The 12,900-nt window shown below is 34.2% G+C and overlaps 1 protein-coding gene across 1 annotated transcript in view; it reads right to left on the bottom strand.

The window, feature by feature from the left end:
- Positions 1-12,900, bottom strand: part of LOC110836865 (uncharacterized) — a 153,054-nt gene that overhangs the window by 3,588 nt on the left and 136,566 nt on the right. The window contains exons 4-14 of the mRNA XM_022078533.2: positions 12,125-12,313; positions 10,108-10,164; positions 8,814-9,001; positions 6,737-6,857; positions 6,193-6,446; positions 5,552-5,665; positions 4,345-4,505; positions 3,325-3,530; positions 1,934-2,171; positions 1,183-1,316; positions 17-272 (exon numbers count right to left, since the gene is read on the bottom strand). Of these exons, the coding sequence (XP_021934225.1) occupies positions 17-272; positions 1,183-1,316; positions 1,934-2,171; positions 3,325-3,530; positions 4,345-4,505; positions 5,552-5,665; positions 6,193-6,446; positions 6,737-6,857; positions 8,814-9,001; positions 10,108-10,164; positions 12,125-12,174 (1,779 nt within the window). The 5' untranslated portion in view covers positions 12,175-12,313. The remainder of the gene's footprint in view (positions 1-16; positions 273-1,182; positions 1,317-1,933; positions 2,172-3,324; positions 3,531-4,344; positions 4,506-5,551; positions 5,666-6,192; positions 6,447-6,736; positions 6,858-8,813; positions 9,002-10,107; positions 10,165-12,124; positions 12,314-12,900) is intronic.

Raw genomic sequence — 12,900 nt, 5'->3', positions numbered from 1 at the left:
ATGAGGCTTGTCTTACTCTGATTGTAAAGCTGTCATCTTTTACATCATACTTCATTGAAACTTCAAACAAGCCACCACCTGGCATTGTGGAGACCTTTAGTTGGTACACTTCCTGTGTCACTACTGTATGTGCTGACATATCAGCAACAAAGCCATCAATGTCGGCATTCTTCTGAAACCTGAGAAGTCCTTCACTAGGAATCAACTTTGCTGCCCACTGAATGCGTTCCAGGTGGAGATCAGCACAAACATCACGCTGTGACTCCGTCAAACTATCAAGAAAGCAGGAGAAAATATGGCTGAATGTACAAAATGCAAATTAGGACTTGTCAGATGCTGCTAAGAAACTATATCTTGGATACAAGTGAAGAGAGACTTGTAGTTCACATTCACTTGAATCATACTTTTAGGCTGAAGATTAAGCAATATGTTCAGCAACATCAGGGTTTTAAAAAAACAGACTGATATGCTACCAGCAGAAAGAATAACCAGAATAATCAAAACAGAGCAATTGGCAACGTGCCTGGCCAATGCTGCTTTGAGGTGGACAGCACTGAATTCTGATTGGAGGGATCAAGTCGTGACTATGAACACTGCACACTGTAAAAACCTTCACCTGTTCTCAAGCTGTTCCATGCATACAAAAATATACAGAGCAATTTTAATAGGCACTCCACAGGGATGTCAACACACCTAAAAGTGGTTATATAATTCAGCAACCAGACCAGGGATGGAGAGAAGCTGGTAATGTGAGCCATGGAAACATACTTCTAAAATCCTTACCAAAATACTGTTCAGTAAATTTTCACTCTTACATTCAATATCAGGAATGCAAGAAGTCCAAATAAATAAAATTGCATTCAAAAGCTAAGAATGTTTTTAAAAATATCTGTTACACAAAGTCTGAAAAATTTGAGAACCATAATATGGATATTTCAGTGTATATAATAATCAGTGGTTGGGTGATGACTGGCAAGGTTGCAATAAAGGATAACAAAAACATTCACACTTTTTTTATAAATAATTTCAAATGTCACATTTTCAACACATTCAGAACTGGGATAAAGGTAAATATGTTATTTAAATATGGTATCAGTACACACACAAAATTAAAAAATCTGCAACATAAAATTTACCAGTTTCCATATTCCAATGTCACATCTGTATTCTTAATACACTTACTTGTTGACAAAATCTACAAAAGCCTTTGCACCTCTGACCACCAAGCTGTCCTGCAGGTTTACTTCCTGCCAGTCAAGGCAAGCACACCAATGCGGCTCAATATGTGCATCTGGACATGTCCTCTCCAATGGCACCTAAAGTAATAATCACGCTGCATATTAACAAAAGAACAGAAGTTTTACAGTTATGACAAGTAAAATATTAATACAGTTATAGGGAAAGAATATGAAAAAGAGCATGCAACCCTGATTAAACATGTGTCAATGTAAGCTGCAAAACAGAAAACATTACAAAGATGCACACATAAATCCCTCCCCACACTTGCTCAAAATATCATCTTGAATGAAGTGATATATTCTCAAAGAAGTGTTAAAAAAAGGTAAAAGAGATCATATTTGTTGCTTGTAAGAATTTACTTCTTAGATTTTTGCCAGCTTCCAACATTTTATCTCATGTCCATTTGCCTCTCCTTCTGCAGAAAATTGTTACCCTTCCAAATGTTTAATTGCCTGTAATGAGTATTCATTATAACATTTTCCCCAAACTTTGTGAACTCTCATTATAATGGACTTTCACTGTAATTTTAAGTTCCTTTATAAAACTGCCCACAGACATTAAAGCTATCTGTCATGCATCTTTTAAGAGATATATTATTTAATTCCACTTTCAAAGAAATAACAAGAAAAAAAGATTAGCTATAACATATATGGCATGTTCACAAGTATTTCCATTTTCCAGAATAACCAAGTACCTGCTTGAAAAGGCTAATGGCCCTATCCCTAATATTTCCTTTCCCTGAACCTTGGTAATGCAACACATTCTTGAGCGTAGGGTTTATGTCAAATGGTGCGGTGAGACGCTGGCTGTTACGTCTAAAATTAACCATGGCATGAGGGTAAGCACGTTGAAACCATGGTGGGAACACAAATCCAAACATAGGCAAACGCTCCTCTTGCTTGCCTTGCTGTGTGTTACGAATATCTGCAAAGCTGCAAGAAAAACATACGTTTTAATTTTAAAAACTGGTGATGTGGGTACATAGCAAAACATGCAGCTTGATCAACGATACTGAATATACTTGTAGCAATAAATCTACTTTCAAGCATGCTGTACAATCAGAGCAGAATATGCTGTCTAGTAGAATATCTTTAAAAATCACAACTGCTTGTGTTCCATAATCTTTGAGGTATCCTCTACATCCAGCACACTTCAAGGAGAAAAGTCCTTGTTGAAAATTTGCTCAGCTAGAGAAAATTCCTTGCCCCCTCTTTTGGAACCATATGGTTCATTACATTGTTCACAAGTGCATGCCACTAGACTTTATCTTGACACCCTTTAACTTCAAGAAGCATTTTAATATTATTCTCCTGTTTACACCCACATTATATCTTATACTGCTTATGTTGCCTCCATTCAACTGACATGTGTACCACAACAATTTAGCCTGATTCCTCTGACCTAATAAATTGAGCACAATTGTCAAACCACAATTCTTGTTGGTCTCAGTCAAGTAATCTATACTCTCTTTGTCTCAGATTTAAATACTCTAAAAATTTCCCAACTTCTACTGATGTCCACATAATCATCCAAGTCGTCTAAAACTGCAAATGTATCCGAAATATTAAGCTGATACTATTCTATAATTTCTACATCAATTGACTTCTAGAGATTAAAGCTTTCCATATTTAACTTTTGTGATGATCATTTACTTACTGAAACTCCTGAATTTGTGCAACCACAATATAGCATTATCAGTCAACTTCCTTAAAATATGTAAATGAATCAAACCTAAGAACCACCTTCATCTACAGACATGAATAAACTGAATGCATGTAGTCACATCAGTAAAAGTCATTGTTTATTTTTAATGCCATGATATGAAAATATTTACTCTTAACAAAGTTTTTTGGTATGGAAAATTTTACTACTCTAATTCCATTACAATTTAGTAACTAATAAAATAAATTCTCATTCCTAATTATTGGTCTGAAATACCTTATCTCCATACTGCTGCATTCAATCTCCTAATAACATTCTTATAAACAAATTTATTCTCAAATTTATACATAGGCTTAATAAAAATACAAAGAGCTGTCAAGAATATAACACTAGTATATGGTAAAATTCACTCAAAATCCTTACCGTGGACCATGATCACTCATGATGATCAGTAATGTGTTGTTAAGGTGACCCTCTTCATTCATTGTTTGGAGCCATTCCAGCATATCCGTATCAACACCACCAATCAGGTTATGTGAATCGTGAGATAGTTCAGCATGGAAACTAAACATGAATTTGGGCTTCTCACGGTAGACTTTGAAAAAGTCATGGACATAGTTCATCACGACCTTAAAAATGCAGAATATTTGCATAAAATATTCCATTTCCTCCCTTACTTTCATACAGTATTCATGAATTATGGCAAAGAAACCAGAAGTAAAGTATCACAGTAAGGCAGAAGACATGACCTATGTAAACCACAAAAGCTGTGTCAGATCTGAGATTCTCACAGTGGTGGTGGGTATCTGAGTTGTGACACCATTTCAGAGAAACATACTGCCTCCAACTTCAGACCTGAAGATAGAGATGCTGCGTTTCTCTGAAACAACGGTATCTGCCAACGAGCCCACATGGCGTCACAACCCAGAAGATCAACATTGCCATAAAATCTTATCTTTATTAATTTTAAGTATGACATGGTCAGACTAAAGTAAGCCTAATTCCATTTATATTCCTGAATATTGATGTGAACTCTTAGTAAATGTGTATGACATGTTTGGTTATAGTAAGAAGGAGATTAAAGTTCCTGTCCAGTTCCATAATTGACTTCTATTCAATAAATGTATGAGATATAAAGACAAAATTCCTATTTCCCTCAGTTATGCTAGTTGAAAGACAGGCCATAATCACATTCTCCCCAATACCTTCCAGCTCTCCATATGAATTCTTCCCTTAATCTCATTCAAAAACACTAATCTTTGCAGTTGAAATATATATTAATAAACATACTATGAACCAACCACTGACACATTGGTGTACCAACAATTTCACTACAGGATCTGTGCAAAAACAAATTAACCGTTGCAGTAGTGGTTTGATGTGAAAGCTGTCATAACTAAAGGCTCCAGATACATTATAAATTCACCGAAAATGTAAACTCACCTTATGACGAGGTACAGAACCCATGCAATATTTTTTATGATGACTGTATTCTTGAGCAGAAGCAATATAATAAGTTCGTGCATAATGATCAGTTGGTGGAGAGTCAAACCCCTTTAATCGGTACGTGAAAGTGCCAATATGAGGACAATCCTCTAAGTATCCTGCAGAAAAATATATGTTTAAGAATGAGAAAGTACAGATGGGAGCAGCAGCTTAAAACAAACACCTGTTTGAAATTCTGATCAAGATGTATCATTCCAGATTTCAATAACAATATTCCTTTTTTTTTCTTTTAGCCATGCATACAACTACAAGCAAAATCTCATGACAACATTTCCTAGAAAGGTTACATTAGTTAATAACAAGATTGAAAAGGTGTATTCTATGCTGAGATACACAAATGTGTTCTTCGTAAATTCTAAATTATTAATAAATGATTACTTCAGTTATCTTGCTTCGACAACTTTAGTATCAAACTATACAAAAATCATGTAATGTTAATGTCTTCTTTAAGTAATGTAAAATCAATACTGCTATGCCATAAGCCATGTTAGCTCCATGTTTGCATACTGTTCTCATATGCATGGGGTTGCAAGATCTAATCCTTTAGCCAAATATTTTCTTATGCAGCCATCGTGTTATTTTACATTATCAAAAGAATTACTTCACCAAAGTTTTGTGTCTTTTGAAACCATCATTGTATGATACTATTGCAAGTGACACTAGTGTAGATCCCACCTAACAAGTTTATTCACCTCAAGCACTATTTAGGCAAGCATGTTGAAAAAATATACTCTTTCAATTTGTTGTGTCAGAATGTGAATATTCTAAAATGTTTAAACAAGTGCAAAGCATTCCTTCATGTTACAAATTTAAGTTTCCACAGTCATCTTCACACGCAGAAAAACACACTAAACTGAATTACTAAACATTCATGAAATTTAATACTGGCAAATTCACACCAATAGAAACAAAAGAATGTTTCTTCAGGATACGGTTACAGATTGGGAAAAATGTTGATGTTATATTTATGGACACTGACAGAATGTCCACATCTAACAGCATAACAATTACACAAAATTTCATTAAAAGCAGTCAATATGTTCAAAAGTCATTACAGCGCATAATATACATGCATATCAATATTATTGCACAATAAACCTACAGAAAGCAGGGTAATAAAATTCAAATAAAAGAGGAGAATCACCTGTCACATAACCATTATCCTGAAATTCCTTCCATACAAAGGGATAAATATTGACAAATGAAGCCTTATCACCCATTCGTTTTCTTGTTTCTGGAAGTTCCAGTTCAGTCTTCCCTGAAAAAAAAAATAACGCAGTAGAAAGTACAAAAGCAGGTAATTCCTGGGCTAAATCTTTACTATTACTCTGTTTAATATTCCTCAAATAAAGAACTTACTAATAAAAATATGTACGCTCAATGAGATAACACTGTTTTATATACTGAGATCTTTATAGAAAATTACCTTTAAAGTCTAAAATGGATTTGTTAGACTTTACACATCTTTAGTGGTAGTAATAATATAAAACACTTGTGACTTATGATACCTGCAGTGAAAGAATAATTTTTCACGTTTCATGGATAAAAAAGTAAGTGTAAATAGTACTTTAATTCAAAGTTATAACACAGAATTCAAAGCCGAGTTTGAGTTTCGAAATGAAAATTTGGGTGTTCGAAGATCTACACTTTGCATTACCTTCTTTACAGTCTATTCAAACTAAAATTGAAAACATGACTTAAAATGACAAGCTCTATTTTATTTTAACTAACAGGACTGCATAATCTACAAGCTTCTTGTTTTCCTTTCGACAATTTAAAGCACACCTGTGAGGATTGGTATGATAGCTTGTGGAGTGCCATCCCCAACAATGTTGTAGCCACGCAAGTCAATCATTTGAAGAGTTTCACGGAGATAACGGTATGTACGTGGTAGGTGACGAATAAACATGTTACGTGACAATGAGTCAAAACCAAACATCAGTACGTCTAACCGCAAAGCATCACGTGGGAGTTTATCCCAACCCGTACGATCCAACACATCTTGATCATGGCGGATTCCTGCCATTATGTTGCTCCATCTGAAAGAAATTTGACATTAGTACTGACCTGACTTCTGAAAGTATGTGTTGGCAGTGTGACAGTTTATGACAATTTCAATTATTATAAATATGCTATGCTGTTTTCATGTTCAATATTTTGCAGCGGCTAATTCTGCTTGATACTAAAACTAAAATCATGTAGTTCATGTCACAGTTACAAGAAAAAATATATATTTGTCATTTATGAGTTCACAGGCATAAAAATTTACTAAATCTGTCAAAGACAGGAACTTATGAAATATGGTTCAATTAAGAGTTATTGCACATACATCTCCCCTTTACTTGTCTTGCAGAGAACACGAACAAAATCACTTTCCTCCAGATTGTATTCAGTGTGTGTCTGTGTTGTGACTCCATCATGTGTGCTGTGGTCATTTACTCGAAGGATATCTGTTTCCAGATGAAAAAGTGCTACATTAGTAACAATAAAACAGAATTTTATCTTGGATACAGAAAAAAGAGAAGAATTGAACACTTAATAATATGACAGTAGCAGAGCTCAGAATTAATACTGAATACTATTCCTCTGATAACAGAACGCATATCACCATTAGCCACATGCAGTTGGTCATAAATATGCTTAATAGCAACACTAAAAATATTAACTCACTATTATCATGGCTGTATATGTAGAACACCTCAATGGTTCTGCCAAGACTGGCTGTTTCATTCATGGACTGTATGTTGTCAGATGAGGACACATTGTGTTCACTACCACTTTCTTTGCTGCTAGATTTGGGGCCAAAAGAAATAATGGTATTGTCGATTACATCTGACAGAATCATGCCTCTCGCCCAAAAATGGTTGTCAATAATTGTTATAAGATGCTAACAGTAGCTTTCTCAATCTTCTTCTGTGACTGATTCCTCAGCATGTTTGTTAGGAGTCTTTCATGTTTATAGATATATCTCCTTAACATCATTTTCAGTCACTAAGCACTTAATTTTAGCCCACATGTACAATAGAAATTGAAGAACTGTGGTGAGCCTACTATCTAGAGTGTCTTTTCTCTGGGTTTGATTAATCTTTTGCTTCCGCAGATCTACTTTATACAGTGTATCACTATGTGAGATACCTTTGCTTTTAACCAGTCATCTTGCACTTCAGGGAATATGGTGGTTATCTACTTGAGGATAATTCAGTAAAAGATTTCCACTCATCCATTTTTCAAGTTTTGTGTGATTCACAAGCCTGTGACAATCTTCACTTGCAGAGGCATCTTTATAAACACAAAATGCATGCACCCCACATTTTTCATTGTGTTTCCAGTTTTTTCAAAAAAGTTAAATTACAGCTTAAAGCATTTGCATCAACAGTTTATAATATAAATTCTTTCAGTTAATAATTTCCTCTTCAACTGACATTTCTTCCTCTTGAATTTTATCTTCTTAATCAGTCTATTAACATATTTATTATCCCATGACAAATGGATCTTACTTACCATGACTAAGAGACATTTTGATATCATTCAATGTATTATTTTAACAAAAAAACTGAAATATGTTTATTACAGCATAACTATAAATATCATCAACAAACACAATTGTATGCTCATGCTATATGCTTATATTTTTGTTTCCAGGCAGACAACTTTGTGTGTGCATGTATCATACTTTTTATTCCATAACCTACATGCAGATCAGGCTTGTAAAATGTTGGAAAAATGTGACACAACTTATTTCAAACACCTGACTAGTTACATATGAACTAATGTTGGCTGTAAATAAATTTATATGATGTAAAAATATAACAAAAACAGAAAGAAAAATGTGCACGCATGCACACACGTGCATGCACACAATTCAAAGCAAATCTATTTTCAGAAAACAAAATTTATATGCTTTAAAATAAATGCAACTTCTCTTCAGAACAAACCACTTTAACAAACTTCATGCCTACAAAATGAATCTTAGTTAACATGAAATGTCTATAAAGGAAGACAAAGACTATGCACTAGACAGTAGTAAGTGATAAATGAATTAAATCTGCTCTTAATTTATTTACAAATGAAATTTTGATTTATTATCGTTGCTCTGAAATATTTTAACTTTGCCATATTTTTAAATGCTTCATTAGCTTATTATCTTTATATCATGATCTTGTCCTGCATTCTGGTGATAAGACATGGACATACACTTTCAACTGCCCCCAGCAGTACAAAAAAAATAATCATTTTCAAAAATTCTTGTGTCAATAACAATCAAATTTCGCATGGCAGTTAGAATTTTAAACATATCTTGCCTTTTACTATAATTTCAGTGCAGTAATAAATGCTGGATGTTAGGCTGAACTTTTGACAGAGGGGATGAATGACGGAGTACTATATGCCACACTATCTGAGCTGACCTGTGAAGGCACACTGAATGTTGCCAAGCCTTGACCGAGCTTCATCTGTGATAAAAACGGTGCTCCCATTAACTCTCACCCAGTCTAGGTTATCTCCACAATCTATTGGTGGGGATGACTTGATGAACTTCATTATCTCTGGACTGTGCACCTCCAATTGAGGGTGTCGACATGCCTGGCCTCCGGCTCTGAAATCCAAAATCCAAAATGCGATTAATCAAGTAAAAGAATAGAAGATGCATATAAGAAATAAAATCAAAAGTAAATATAAATATTGCCTCAAGATATATAACTTAATTCATATACATGAAGTTCAAACTGGTCAACATTAACAAGGTATATTTAAAAAATAGATGGGTTGCAGCATGCAATTAATTTAACAGAACCAATGTAATGATTCATTAAATAATGCAGCTCTGTGAGTAACTGATACATTTATGGACACACAATACACAGAGGCAGAAGTAATGGGTAAAATCGTAACAGGAAAGATCGTAATTTTCACACAGCTGTAAGCAAGATCAAGTTATCAGAGATATGGACTGTTTAGAAAAGTTTCCCTTCCTTTCATGCATGTATAACTCTGATGAGTATGGAAAAGGGGTTGAGAAGGGCAGGGAAATTCAATCTGTATGGGCCTCTTCTACAGCTGAATGTATTTTAATCCTTCCACAATTACTGCACTGCATACAATAATAGTGTAATGCCTTTTAAAATTGAAGCTGGAAACCTGCAATGATAAACAGTATAACAGATATACCACTTTTACAAATTCCTAGGAGTGATCTCATCTCTGATATGCATACCCCATAGCTCTTTTCAGCACTTCAGTGTTCTGCCTTTCATTATCTTCCACTAAGAATGCCAAAACTTTGGAAAATGCATGATAAAGTACTCAAATACATCCATTTGAAGCAATTCATCACTAATCAGTTAATATTTAAGAAATACCATAATAAATGTTGGTATCTAAATGATGTATTAAATATATATATATGTATAGAATTAAAATTGTGAACAGCACGTCAGAATTTAAAAATTCCACAGTGTAAACATGAACTATGCATATAGTGAAAGGCTTTCAAACCTCACTGAAGTCCTGGGTCTCCAAGAGATAATGCATTACTTTACATAAGGTCTCTCTATAAATAATTTCCACACAAAAATGTCCAGAAGTTTTATTTTCTAAATTTCTTTATTTGGTGTTTTCAATATATCTGCATAATGTGTTAGCAATTGTACAGCCTCATCTCTACCAAGGATTAAGATAATCTTAGGATGTTTCAGAACTCACGAGAGTTTTCTCCAGGTCTGTGCTGATGATGAATGGAGCATCAAGTTTATCTGCTTCCTATAAACAGAATCATGAAAAATCAACAATTTAATCTATGTCATTTAACAAAACAATTATAACGTAGGTAATGAATTAGACTTTATAAAGAAACAGGTATAAAAAATAAAGCAAAGAGGGACAGTAGAGGCATAGAAAACAGATAACATATTTATGCACTTAAATGCATAGAAACTGATAATATACTGCAGAGAGAGTTCTGTTTATTCCCACACACACACATCACTAATAGTGGATAATGTACAGACATATACACAGTGGTTCATACAACATGTACATAATTTTGTTTAAGCAGTCACTTAACTGGTCAGCAGAAAGTATGCTGTGAGTTATGCCTTAAACACTATGCTGCAAGACTGCTGCTGTGATAAAAGGACATTATTCACCTCTGTGAAGATGTGAACATTCTTTGTGTCTGCATGCAACCATGGTGAGATGAAGAAATGAATGCATTTCTTCTTGAGAATTAGTTATATGTACTTTCAGCTGGACAATGCACCAGCACACACAGCACAGAACATTCAATGCATACAATACAGACTGTTCTTGATGAATGAATGATCAGCAAATGACTGTGGCCATAACGTTCCTCAGACCTGAATATGTGTGAATTTTATTTATTGTGAAACTCAAAATAGAAAGTTTATAGAAATAATCCATACACTTTGGAGCTTTATGGATCAAAATATGAAATGCTATTCTTGAAATCATGGAAGGAGAACTTAAATTTGAGTCAGAGAATTTCTTATATTTGTGTGAAATGTGTATGGATCTTGGAGGACATCACTTTTGGCAGCTACTTTATGCAACAGAACCCTGCTGCCATCCAACATCTTACTCCACAAACAGGTGGTTGGTAATAAGGTTGGACCCATACTATATATTCAAAAATTTCTACACAGTCCAAGTTCATATTGCTATGACCCGATCTGATGCTGCGTAATGCACTCTCAACCTACAATCCACATTTTTTTATACATTCTACAAAAGCCATTTAAATGTCTACTTGTATTCTTGCTTTTAGGAAAGTAACAAATGATGATAGAAGGATGCAATTTAGTATGGAAGTAGTGGCAATGCTAGTATATGTATGTTGATAGTGACAACACTGCAAAACAAAGAAAAAAGCTAACTTGAAGGCAGCATCAGACAATATTCTGGAACAACACAACATTATCAAATCTTGTCTTACAAAACAATAAATGCCTACTCACTGCAGCTGAATGATACATTAATCTAATCAAATTTCTGTATGCAGGATCTTCAGACTGGGGATATTTACAAACTGAAGTCTATCAAACTAACTGCTACAAGGAATAACTTATATATAAAAAAACATTCACCTAGAAGTATTCATACATTCACAGAAGAGCTAGTGGGTAAGTCACAGTCTGATCAAAATGTTTAAAAAATATGTCTGAGCCATTGGGGAAAATTTTCAGAATCTTCTATAATGTAGGTAAGTAAACTTCATTCTGTAATGTCACCAACATCACAGCTGACCAATTTAGCAACTGATGCAGTGTTTGTGCACAGCAAAAAGGTAATTCCCTGGTGTAGCTGCCTGTATAATTATTATTACAGTCATGAATATATATCTCATTGATCAATTTTCTACTATTTACAGCCATGGCACTGCATAGTGATTGCTTGCTAAAGAAATGGAACAACATTAGACATCCGTGGTGTAACAGCCCTCACTTTCACAAAAATGGTTGGCCAGCCTACCAATCAGACTACAGAAATACAGAGCACCATACAAAAGAATGAATATTATATAAAATATTATAGGAATCATAGATACAGAATAAATATGGTCCACCACTGAAAGACACTTTCTAGCTCTCAGTTATAAATTCCACCAACACATTCTTCCACTGCTTTTCTAAATTAAATAGTAGTAAACAGTTCTTGCTTTCCCTCTCTTATTTAGATATATCCTTAACCCATATTTTATTACAATGCAAGTAGTGCCTGTTCCTTACAGCCTGGATGATCTGTCCACATCATCAAAATAGCCACTACCCTGCTGGAGCCGTACAATTTGAAATGTAATATACATGCATCCCACCAGCAAGAATATGTACATAAGTCGACGGAAATGGAATGCAAATGGCATGGTTGATACCACCTGAGAAATTTCACACACCTGAAATAAGAAATAAGGTATTACATTATAAAGTTGAGATTCTAAGCAATGATGCACAAGGTAACACAGTTATACAGTTGCAGTTAGTGCACAAAATATCACACTTATAAAAACTTAAAATTGTAATTTAACATTTTTCTTTATTTGCATTTTGGTAAGTGACTGTGACAGATTGTGAGAATAGAGTAAATAGTTGTCTTCTTTCTTATCATTTGTCCCAATATTTAATATGAAATAATCAAAACTCATCTAATCAGTTTGCCTTGGAAGTGAAAGAAATTTAGTAATAAACATTCACAAAGACAGTCTTAATATGTGTATCATTTAAAATGCAAACCAACAACAATCACACACAGATATGGTCAATGAAACGTCGGTTTCGTCTTTTAATCATTTGACGCGGCTGATCGCCCGAAGAGAAAAAACATGAGCTATTAACTTTGAAGAGCTTGTTACAATAGCTTCTTTACTCAGTGGGGCATCACTTCCGTGAATGATAAGTGTAAACGTCATGATTATTACACATACTATGAGCTGGACTTAATGACTGCTGTTTTAATGATGAATGATAAACTCGTATTTCCCAT

The sequence above is a fragment of the Zootermopsis nevadensis genome, unplaced genomic scaffold, assembly GCF_977971745.1.
Source record: "Zootermopsis nevadensis isolate Lab colony 2312 unplaced genomic scaffold, Znev_1.0 Znev_ptg000013l, whole genome shotgun sequence".
Taxonomy (NCBI): Eukaryota; Metazoa; Arthropoda; class Insecta; order Blattodea; family Termopsidae; genus Zootermopsis; species Zootermopsis nevadensis.
The sequence above is the reverse complement of the archived record's forward strand: the minus strand, read 5'-3'. Positions and strand labels throughout refer to the sequence as shown.